Genomic DNA, 12,541 nt, shown 5'->3' on the forward strand with positions numbered 1-12,541 from the left:
TAGCGATTTATTACGATTAAAAATATGTCGTGGAATTCAACGATTACAAGTTTATAGAACACGTGTTATGGCGCCCTGGACGGATCGTGCACTCAGTTGAGTTTATCATTTTTCGAGAAGAGAATTTACCATTTATTTTCTTCGATTACGAGAGATTTATTTGCTCATTTCATCAGTATATTGTTGTTTCTTGAATAATAGGGGGGTGAAGCATGAAGAATATTATTAAAATTGCAGAATCACTTTGTTTAAATACTTTTGTAAATATATCGAATACTTTATCTAGCAAAAAACATTCATTTTCAACTGGGTTCGAGTTTTTTTTTAATTGAGCTGTTGCATGAAATTTTTTTATCCCTTAACCTTAGACTGGTCACCATGCGAGGGAATTGCCGCAACATGTCGTTTTATTCACCTTGTCATCGACTGGTTGACCGGAAAAATTTGAGAAAAATTGAATTTGTCAATTGAAGTATGTGGAAAATTCTAGTATTTTTTTTTTCAGTATTGTATCCTTAATTCTGGGAGAAAAAAAATTATTTCCAACAGGTGAACAATTTTTTTCATCACGCTGTGACAAAAAGTGAACTTTTCGGCACGCTCCGCGTGCCTAAAAGTCCAATTTCTCTTTCTAACTCGTGAAAAAATGTTTTTTAACTCGTTACGAAATATACTATTTCCGTTTTAAATGAAATTGCCTGTTGCGCGACGTTGCTGGGAACTCGCTAAACGCGCCCGGGAAGTGTAGAGTGGATTCGGCAACGCTGGAGCCTAAATAACACGGCGGCACTCTCTCGCGAGGTGACTAAAGTCGCATTTTCCCGTCAGGTGACCAGACTAGGGTTAATATCGTAACACATCTACCAGTCATGCCCAGGGGGAAAAAACTGCATTATGACGTCACAATGCTGACATTTTCAATTCTCAATAACTTCTTAATCGTCCGTTATTTACGAGAATATGTCGTGGAATTTAAAAGAATGGGTTCATCTGTAAAGATGAGAAATGAGCGTGACTTTCGTTTCAGAATGCACATTAGTCTAATACAAAATGAATTCAAATAAAAATTGATAAAGCAAAAATGAAGTTGCATCTACATAGATGAAAAATGACTGTCATCTTTTTGGAATTGTTACAACTGTCATAAATGCCTCGACATATGAGGGATCATAAGACGCATTTGCGTCTCTAGATACAATACGTCCAATATTTATTCAATTCTTATTTTCAAGAATAATAAAATTTCACGCAAAGCCCCAATTTCAGTTTTTTTTTCAGTTATTTCCAATGTTTTTATCGGATTTAGTAGTTCGCTTTGCATGAGGAATCGATTGAGTCACAGCCCACTGATCCAAAGCGAATCGACCGTATCCCCTCCACAATAAATTTCACTTCACTTTTATTTTATTTACGTAGAAAATTCTCACGTGTTTTCCATTTCACGTACTTTATTAAATCATTCGAACATTGCACCAGTTGATGTAACCAGGAAAAAAAACATTGAGAACACAAAAAATCGTAGAAAAAAGTGTGAATCTTGCCGTTGAAATTTCTAGGCCTGGCAAGTCTAGTAATTAATGAAGAAGGATAAAAAAGAGTTTCAGATACTCTCGGTTACGCTAGGAACTGAGCGTTTAATCTCATCAGGGGGGGTAATGATTAATGATTGATTGAACTCACGTTGATAGCGCAACCTCATTGCATTCGAAGGCACCCTAACGTGTTTATCACAAATAAGGGGTGGGTAATTGTGGGGGCGGGGGGAGGAAGGAGGGGTGGGAGGGCTGATGAGAGTTTAGATTTCTGTGTCTTTCGAGTACTTCTCGATCTCCGGGTAGATCGGTGACATCTCGAGGGTGCTTGGGGCTGATGGAACTGACGCTGGGGATGCACCACTGCTTGAACCGACGTGAAGACGACGGCATAACTCTTCCAGTACCTCGCTGAACAGCATCATGTTCAGGTTTTGGCCTAGGAGGTGGAGAAGGAGAAAATCGCCGACCTGGAATGCCCGGATAATTAGTTAATTCGAGTGTTCAGGGATCGGTGTCAATCATTAGATTATTAATATTAAGGCAAGTTGCGAGTTAACTTGGAGTAATTAAGGTTTAGTTATGTTCATTGAAATTAAACAAATAAAAAAATCATTGATAATCTAAATTTTCAATTGATGAATTGAATAATTGTTAATACGGAATTGTGGATTAATTATTGAGTGAATAATTCTAAATTTCATGAAAGGATTTACGATTCACCGAATAATCGTCAATCTTCCGAACTCAATTATTGATTCAGGAAATAATTGGGAATTTGAATATTGAATTCACTAGCGAAGTGGTAAAACGGTACAAGTCAATTTTGACTATTGTCCAGTTTTCACTGCATATCTTGGAATCTAAGGGAGATGGCGAAATTTTCGTAATAACAGTTGTTGTAGCTCTCAATCGGCTCTACAAAAAAGGTTATAATAAAAATTTTGCCATCTCCCTTAGATTCGGAAATATTCGTCAAAAACTCAACTGAGAGATAAGTCGACTTAAACTGTTTACCACTTCGCTACTGAATTGATGATTAATTTACTAACTTAAAAATTGTTGGGTAATATTAAACAATTTACCAATTCAACATTTAATTTTAATTTAAAAGTTATGATTATGCTGATGTCTGGAATGCTATGAATGTTAATTACAGTTTTAGGGGAGTTGAGCATGTCGCAATTTATTTCAGGAATTACATGAGCTTGAGAAGAAGGTACTTGACATTATTATGTTAATCTACTCGTTTTACAGATATTTTGAAAATTATTGGAATGAAATTTCTCATTCTATAGAGGATTTAAAAATGCAATTGTTAGTTTGTCAAAGATGTCTTCTGAATGGAGGGGTTTTGGAAAATTTTTCAAAAGGTATTTTTGTGAGTATTCCATGAGTTACAAAAAAAGCTCGCTACATAATTCATTCATTGAGGAGATAATACTAAAAAAATACTTTTCGTTAAATAATCTCTTTGAAATTTTTTCATAATTGAAATAAGTGGAGAACTTAATCTTTGAACGTAAGAAATTCAGAAAAGATCATCAGAAGATCATTTTTATAAATTTTCAATGATCTTTAAAAGAATATGTTTTGACATCTAATCCTGAAATTCCCCTTTTTTCACTATTTTCTTCATCCCATCAAATTTTCAATAAAAAAGCTCTTTCGATTATTCCCACATCTACTCATTTCCGAGGCAGAACCTGCATAAACTCTAGATTTTATCTGCTTCAGCTCCTCGTTAAAACCCCAGAAAACTTAATTAAATTCCTCTCGACCCCACGAATTTCCATAAAATAAAAATACGAATTAATTCCGAGGATTCATTAAATCACATTTCCTGAAAAAAAAACTATTCACCTGGGTCTCTCTGACGAGTGCACTGGCCCCGGATGACGTGCTGAACTTGAATCTCTTCTTGAGAATAGTCTCCCTCGTGCTTGGTAATAGAACAACAGCTATACTGTAGAGCAATGCCAGACCCGACATAGCCGCAAGTATGATGAACCAGAACCACAGGAAAATAAATATCTTCTCATTGAGAATATTCAATGCGAGCACACAAAGAGCATCGAGTTTCTGAATTGTTCCAGATGCACCAAATTTGTGGAATGTGCACTTTGTAATTCTGGGAAAAATCTCCACCATTGGATCACTTCTCTGCTCTTGATTCATGTTGCTGAATTTGATAACTTCACTTCCATAAGTCAAGAATGCTCCACCGAGGAAAGTATCGACGAAGAAAATATTTCCAACCTTGAGGGGGAAAAAATCTCATTAGGAAAAACTTGAGACGAACTTCAGAAGGAAACTTTACTTCGTTAAAATGAAAGTGAAACGAATGAGAAGAAAATTTTTAACTGACGTAAAAAAGATTTAATTATGACGAGAGAAATAATTGAGTTGATTTTTTTTTCATTAATTAAAAGAAATTAGCTACAACAAAAACAAACGAGAAAACTGGGAAAAATTTATTTTGACAATGATTAATAAATTTAATTAAGAATCAAACGACAAACAATAACGAAAATATTGAGAAAAAATGAATAAGTAAATAAAGAAATATTTCCAACATTAAAAAGGAAAAATGACATTAGGAAAAACTTGAGACGAACGTCAAACAGAAACTTCACTTCGTTAAAATGAAAGTGAAACGAATGAGAAGAAAATTCTCAACTGAAGTAAAAAAGATTCAATTGTGACAGGAGAAATAATTGAGTTGATACTTTCATTCATTAATTCAAATAACTAACAATAAAAAATAATTTGGTTGATAATTTTCTTCATTAATTGAAACAAAGTAATTGCAAAAAAATCATTGCAAACAAGAAAAATTGAAAATGAAAAAATGAGTTTGAAAACAATGACCGAATTTAATTAAAAGTGAAGCAACAAATACTGACTAAAATTTCGAGAAAAAAATGTATAAATAAATTGAGGAAATTTTCTAATCCTAAGGAAATTGAAACGAATGAGAAGAAGATTCTGAAAGATTTAATTGAGTTGATACATTTATTTATTTATTAAAAGAAATAACTCACGAGAAAATATTGCAAACGAAAAAAATTAAAAGTGCAAAAAAAATTGAATTCCAAAAAAATTACGAAATGCAATGATAAAAAAATGGAAGGAATGGAGTACTTACAACATTGATAAAGTTGAGAGCTTCGCAGAAGAAGTAGCCAGCAGCATAACTGTTATGCAAATGAAGAGTCTCCATAATGTACTGAACAAGCTTGGAGGCCCTGGCCTGCCTCTCCTGCTTGGACTCGACCATGGCCCCTCGCATGCCCTCGGAGATCATCCTGACTTTGCCCTCCTCCCACTGTTTCCACATCCAGTGGGGAACGTAGAACAAGAGCCCCTGGAAGAACAGCATGAACGGAACCCACTGGTAATACGAGTGGTATCTCTTCTCGCCAATGTCAGTGCCCAGTCCTGGATGGGCCACTTGGGTTCCAATTTGCTTCATCTGATTTGCGGGAAGGGTGTAGGTGTAGGTTACCCAACAGAAGGTGTTTATCACGTGAGCTTCGAGGGAAGAGTCGGCTATGCAATTTATTGGTTCGCCTGGAAGACAAAATGAATAGTCATTGCGGTTTTTCTCAAATTATTTTATTGCATTCGTCAAACATCGGATTATTTCATTAATTTTGGCGATAGAAAATATCAAAATGGTCGAAAATTAAATGAAAATTGATTTTTGCGTCCGAATGGGCGCTTTGTGATCGATTTTTCGATTATCTAATTTTGCTTAGAAATGACTTGGAATGTCATGAAACGTCGAGATATTATGTTTTTAGAGAATGCCTGTGTGTACGTCCGTATGTGCGTGCAAAATTCTGGCAATTTTTTTATAAATTTTCACAAAAATAGGACTAAAGTGATAGATAAAAATCTGAAATTTTGGTTCATAATTGGTATTGTTTGGGAGCACATCTGGGCGAAATTTCAGCTTAATCGATCCAGTAGTTTTTGAGATACAGCGATTCCGAAAAAATTTTCTTTTCTCAATATCTCGAAAACTACTGCATCAAATGAACTTTTTGGCGTCAAAATATTCTTTATGATAATATCTATCGAATCGGACCACAATATGCGTAGCTAACTATTGCGAGTCGCCCAGTAATTGACATTTTTCATTTTTGTGGTAAAATTGATGTGAACACGATAACGCTTGAAAAAATTGAGATAGGAAGTTGAAATTTGGTAGGATTCTAGCTCTTACTATATTACAGGCTGGGATTTCAGATGGGCGAAATCGAATGAGTAGTTTTAAAGATATTCAATTTTTTGTATAAAATTATATTGTTCAATATCTCAAAAACTATTCATCCGATTTCAATTTTTTTTCAAAACATTCGTCTTGATGTCTCCTATCTAGTTCTTCCAAAATATGTATATCCGTTCCTACAAAGTTTACGAGATATTGGCATTTTTCTTCTTTTTTTTTGTCTGAAAGTTGCTTTGACGTTCAATTACATGAGTGAAGGATGTGGTAAAATTCTAAAATGTTGAGGACTAGTTGGTATCATTGAGTTGCACTCCTGTGTAAAATTTCAGATCGATCGATTCAATACTTTTTGAAATCGAGCAGTTCATGTAAAAACGTTTTTCGCATAAAATGACATATCGTTGTTCTATCATCGATTTTCACCTGGAAACATTTCTCAAAAATGGGGTTGTGTCGATATAGGCATATCCCACTGGATAAAACCGAAATTTAATTCTCAATTGTAGAAGGCCAAACCTTTCCAGAATCAGATTTTTTCAAGAAAAAATCTTTTTTTTTTTCAATTAAAAAATAAAATTTCTAGGAATGGATTCGGAAGCTTACTACCAATGGAATTGGTAGAAATAAAAAATGAAAATATGACTTCTGACAGAAAGACTCGGCCCGCTGCTTGTTGATTCAAAACATCGGATTATTTAACTAATTTTAGCGATAAAAAAATCAAAACGTTTAAGAAATTGAGTGATTTAATGTATTTAAAAGCAATTATTAAGACCAGAAGATTTAAAATGCAATTAATTATTGAAAATCTCCAGATAAAAGTTGATTTACCCCCAGAATATCATATATGAAGACCAAAGAGCAACTGATAAAGCCGCCTTGACGACTGAAATAAACCTCGTAATCCCCCGACACATGTAGAAGAGCAAACAGGTGGTGAACAGCTTAGAAGACACGAGTGAAAACCTGCGTCACTGCTATTCATAAACCCAAAGTGCTCCTTCATTCGCAGTTTCCCTTGTTCCCTGGTGAAAAAAAAATGCCCCATTACATTACTCCACTTACCAATCAAGTTGTTGGCAGTAACGATGATGCAACAGGCGAACAGAATGGCCGATGTAATTCTGTAGTGCGCCCTGAAGACTATATTATCGATAATGGCCTTGTCTATGAGATACCTCACTTTCACGAAACCGGCCACTGCCGAGACAAGACCGAACACCGCCATCCTGGATGTGCCTCAGTGGCTGCAATGAAAAAGGAACAATTGTTAGAGATAATGGGCAAAAACAATTCTGGATAAATTGGGTAAAAATAGCAATTGGTTTCGAGAATTTTGTGGAGTTTGGGTGAAAATGGTGGAGTGGAAAGATGAAATCTTGGGATTCTTCATCAACTTGATTTCTTAATTCTAAAAGAAGAAACTGATAAAATATTTTGTGAGAAATACAAATTCACAAATTTACTGAAATGAAGAAATTGAGTTTCGATTGAACGTGGATGTGCCTCAGTGGCTGCAATGGAAAAGGAACAATTGTTACAATGGGCAAAAACTATTCTGGATAAATTGGGTGAAAATAACGAATTGAGAAAGTTAAGGACAATTGTGCAGGGATTTCGAGAATTTTGTGGAGTTTGGGAGAAAATGGTGAAGTGGAAAGCTGAAATCTTGGGAAAGATGGAAAGAGGAAATTCTGGGATTCTTCATCAACTTGATTTCTTAATTCTAAAGGCAGAGACTGATAAAATATTTTGTGACAAATACAAATTCACAAATTTACTGAAATGAAGAAATTGAGTTTCGATTGAATGTGGATGTGCCTCAGTGGCTGCAATGAAAAAAGAACAATTGTTAGAGACAATGAGCAAAAACAATTCCGGATAAATTGGGTGAAAATAACGATTGAGAAAGTCAAGGACAATTACATGGGGATTTCGAGAATTTTGTAGAGTTCGAAAGGAAATACTGTCAGGAGGAGAAATCTTTTTCTTCTGGACTTCTTCATGAACTTGATGTTTTTTGTAATTAAAAATACATTATCTTATGAAATATTTTATGAGACAAAAGCTTAGTGAGATAGAACGGTAATAAAGGGCACAATTCAGTAGATCTATCTCGATTCAGTGGATTTTTTACTTTTACAACATTCAATGAGAACCAAAACACCTATTGGATATACTGGTTGCAAAACAATTCCACATGAATTAAAAGGAAATAATGATTCATGAAGTGCAGAGAGAAACTCAAGGACTCAACTTTTTCAGTTCAATATTTATCTATAGAAAAATTCTGGAGAACAATGTGGAAATAATGGGAAACTTTGCGGATCAAAGATCAATTGTGTGGGAATCTCAAGAAAATTATGGAGTTTGAGGTATTGGAAAAGTGATTTTCTATAAACTCGATGATTTTTATTATAAACAGAAAATCATCTTATGAAATACAAAATACAAAATCACCTTTTGCGAATGTCTTCATGAGAGACAAGAAATTACTAGAATAGAGAGACGCAAAACGACAAAATTTCGCCATTTAGGAGAAGCTTCACTTCCCGTACAAAAAAAATTCATAAAAAATTTGCCATCTCCTTCAATTTCTGAAAAATTCATCAAAATTTATTCCAAAGTTTCGTCGTCTTCACAGGAAAAAAAATAATGTCACGTGTGCAAGAAAAAATTGTGTCGCAAGACTTTAACAAACTCCTAGCATTCTTCATTTGAGCTTTTATTAATCAATTAACCGACAAATGCAATCATCAATTACTCACAGTCAATTTCATTCGCACCTCAGTTTTTTGAAAATATCTAAAAATCCATTAGACATTGAAATTTCTATTCAAATCCAATCTGTAGTTCTACATCCCCACAAAAAATCGTCATAAAAATTTCCTCATTTCCTTCAATTTCGGAGAAATTCATCAAAAACTCATCCCGAAGTCTCGTCGTCTCCGCAGAAAGAATAATAATGTCACGAGTGCAAGAAAAAATTGTGTCGTAAGACTGCAACAAACTCCTGGCGTTCTTCATTTAAACTTTTATTAGTCAATTAATCGAGCGAGTCTGTGTGACTGCGCGTGCCACAGTGCCGAGGAGGTCAATCACCAACTTGAGAAGAAACGAGTCAACAGTTGATTCACCCCGGATTTTCTCAGCCACTGGATTTAACTCGCGAGAAACTCGAATCACCGGTTCTAGAGCTACCGGAGAAACAGCGAGTGCAACCTTTTTACTTCCAATTTTCATTTCTCCTTTATTCTCATCCTGCGGTTGGAGGAGTCCAAGCTCCTCAGGTATTGTGTTACAAATGAACAAGGCCAGCGGTTGGAGTGTGAGCATTTACTCGAGAGCGGCCTTCTGTCTATTCGAGGCAATTGAATCGAATAAGTAATGAGTATGGTGATGGCTTATTTTTAGAGGAAGGTTTTTTGAAAGCGTGGGAAGATTTTTCGGTGATTTTTGGGATTCGGGTGAGAGTTCTTTGACCTGTGGGGAGCGTTAACTACCTGTCGTGCCCATGGGAATGAATGAATTTGGAGATTATTTTCAGTTGTAAACTCTAGTATGCTTTCGGAATGTTGATTAAAGTAGAGGAATGGTTCTGGAGATGGAAAGGTGTTTTTTTTTTAATTCAATTTCATTTTTTGCGGGTGCCCGGTGGCTTGGCGCAGTGGGTAAGTTCGTTGCCTCACATGCGAAAGGTTCCGAATTCAAATCCCGGCCGGGTAGAATGGTGCGATCTAACCATTTAAAGTCTTGATCATCATCGCAGTATACCCTACCCGGGTCAAAGCGATGTAAAATAACGATAAAAAAAAATTTGCGGATGTCTTTGAACTGGCGGGTTTTGAAGGAGTCTTAAATTGTTTTTTTGTGGGGGATTTGGTGACTTATGAAGAAGATTTAATGATCTGATCTGATTTCATGATTTGATCTGATTTAGTATTTTATGTTTAATGATTTCACATTTCAATTCAGAATTTTGTGAACATCTGAGGAAAGAGTTTCAAATAAATTTATGTAGGAAGAGGTTGGCTGAAGGCCCTCGGGCGATGGCCTATTGTAAGAAAATTATTTTTTTGTTTTTTTTTTTGCAATAAATTTTGTTAAAAATTAAATTAATAGGAAGAGACTTTTTGAGCTGAAAATTAAGAAGAAAACTTAGTGCGAAAAATTAATGACAATAATTGAGTGTGACGATGAAATTTAGTATTTTGGGAATATCTTTGAACGGAAAGGGTTTAGCAAAATTTATCAGAGGATAAAGCATTTGATGATTCATTTAATTTTTTACGAATATCTTTGAACTGGTGGATTTTGAAGAATTCATAAAATAGTATTTTTTGTGGAGGATTTAACGATTTATGAAGAAATTTTTTTTGACATTTCGCCCCAAAATCAGTCATTACCAAAATTATTGCAAAATTCAATTTGATTTTTTGCGAATATCTTTGAACTAGTGGATTTTGAAAAAGTTATGAAGTGGAGGAGGATTTGACGAGTTATGAAGAACGTTTTATGAAATTCTGATCTAATATCGTATTTTACGTTTAACGATTTCCTGTTCCAATTCTGCATTTTGTGAACATCTTGTGAGGAAAAAGTTTCAAATAAACTTCAGTACTAAGAGATTTTTTGTAAAAGAAATTCGATGCTGACGCCAAAATCCCTTATAAACGCAATAATTGTAGAATCAACAAAAATAAAATTTGACGATGAATGTGACGATTAAGTAGAAGATTATTATAGTATGAAGAATTCAATAATCGACAGCTTCACAATTAGCAATTATTCCGAAAAGAATCGTCAGACCCCAAAAATATTCACTTGACATTTTCTCTTTCTCTTTGAACCTCAGAAATAATCACAGATCTAGCCCAAGATTCACGTTTAGCGACGGAATCGAGAGAAATTAAATGATAAATGCATTCAATTCAGACAATTAACAATGGCTGAACCAAATAAACGAATAACTAAATATTTAATTAACAAAATCATGAAATTCTCAGTAAAAAGGCCCTTTAACAATTAAATCCTTCCAAATATGGCTTCATCCCAGGATTAATTCCACTAAACCAATTAGCGTTGAACGATTCTGCGACTCACAATGACTCCATTGAAAAGACAACCTTGGGATCGGGAACATTGATTTCCCAGTGCCATCAATATCCTCTCCAGACGCCTCGAGTCCAGCCGGGGACAAATAACCCTCGCCTCGAAAACAGGAAAAGCCGAGAGGAGGAAGATTCATTTCCGGAGGAGAATGGATCAATCCGAAATTGATAATCTTTGCCTGGCTCGACACTCGGGAATTGTGTGAGTCTGTATGGAAGTTTGAGGCCACAGAGGCACGCGCTCCTCCAGCGCGAGCTGGAATTCATGCCGGATGAGTTGAATAATGGTCATTCACTGGCTGAGGCCACTGAGAAGTGTAGTAATCGCGAGTAATGGAGAGTAGGGCTTGAGTCACGAGGTGCTTCATCTAGCTGATACTTTTCTCTGTTGAGATGTTTCCCTTGGAAATAATCTTGAGAGCAAAACGACTTTTCATTGCAGCTCTGGGCCATATTTTGGTCAAGTGCGGGAATGAACAAGATTAATTAACAAGCAGCGCGATAGAAGCCTTTTGACAGATTACGTATGACTGCTACTCTCCACATTTTTTTTTCTCTCACTAGACCTGTGCGCACGCTTATCTATTCATTGTGAAAATGAAGAAATCGAATTTATTAAGGGGAGACTACTATGAGTTTTAAAAGTCGTGGGTTATTGGAGTGAGAATTTTCATACGTTGAAGGTCGATGTATGATCTAAAACGAATAATTAGTGCAAAAAAATTTTTTTTTATTGTTCGTTTTTCCGAAAACGCTTAAAATGCTAAAAACAGGCCTCCAATTTTTGAGCTACAAAAAATTTGTTTTCAAAATTTTCGGAAAAATGTGTGGAACAACAATAACGCGCCAGTTTTTTGGAATTCGACTTCTACACAGCTGATTTCGATTTTTTTCATATAAAAAAATTCACTATTTGTGTAAAAAAATACAAAAAAAGAAAATTTCGCTATGTAAGAAGTGAATTTAAAAAAAACTAGCTCGTAATTGTTATTCCACATATTTTTCCGAAAATTTTGAAAAAAAAAATCCTTCGTAGCTCCAAAATTGGAGGCCCTGGACTGTTTTTGGCATTTTAAACGTTTTCGGGCAAACGAACAATGAAAAAAAATTTTTTCTACGTATGAAAAGTCTCACTCCAATAACAGTAGTCTCCCCTTAAACTTAATATACTCATAGATGTTTTATAAATATTGATAATGATATGAAGAGAATTAAGAGAATGAAGAGTGAAACATTAATGAATAATTAATTCTTTTTTTTTACTTTTTAAAATAATCTGATTAAAATCTGTAATTATTGAAAAATGAGGGGAGGGTTATGAATTGATTGCATAAAAACTGAAAAAATTTCTTGAATTCTTCGAAAAATTTCACAGTTTTTCGAGTAGTTATTTTGCATTTCATTCCCTTCTGTCATGTATAATTCATTGTTTATTCAATTTTATGAAATTAATATAATTTTTTTCTAAAGATTAGGAAATAAGTTCGAAACGGGGACTTCGTTCTCCTCTGTGTTATTTTGAATTTCTTCAAAATCCACTCCTTCCCAGAATGAATCTAAAAATACCTCGACTTCATTTTAAATAATTGAAGGCCGTGACTATTCGCATCATTGCGTGAATCACTCCCGTACACTCCATACACTCCACGCATGCGTGAAGT

At 34.8% G+C, this 12,541-nt stretch overlaps 2 protein-coding genes across 3 annotated transcripts in view; one reads left to right on the forward strand and one right to left on the reverse strand.

The window, feature by feature from the left end:
• Positions 1-12,541, forward strand: part of LOC107035767 (dedicator of cytokinesis protein 3) — an 80,599-nt gene that overhangs the window by 26,737 nt on the left and 41,321 nt on the right. The gene's annotated exons all lie outside the window — the stretch shown is intronic.
• The window catches only part of LOC107035768 (innexin inx3), a 19,691-nt gene continuing 7,934 nt past the window's right edge, over positions 785-12,541 (reverse strand). Inside the window, exons 2-5 of the mRNA XM_015253342.2 lie at positions 6,835-7,016; positions 4,681-5,105; positions 3,396-3,791; positions 785-2,002 (exon numbers count right to left, since the gene is read on the reverse strand). Of these exons, the coding sequence (XP_015108828.1) occupies positions 1,796-2,002; positions 3,396-3,791; positions 4,681-5,105; positions 6,835-6,997 (1,191 nt within the window). The 5' untranslated portion in view covers positions 6,998-7,016 and the 3' untranslated portion in view covers positions 785-1,795. The remainder of the gene's footprint in view (positions 2,003-3,395; positions 3,792-4,680; positions 5,106-6,834; positions 7,017-12,541) is intronic.

Source organism: Diachasma alloeum, unplaced genomic scaffold (assembly GCF_001412515.2).
Source record: "Diachasma alloeum isolate Michigan unplaced genomic scaffold, Dall2.0 Dall_scaffold_00200, whole genome shotgun sequence".
In the NCBI taxonomy this organism is placed as follows: Eukaryota; Metazoa; Arthropoda; class Insecta; order Hymenoptera; family Braconidae; genus Diachasma; species Diachasma alloeum.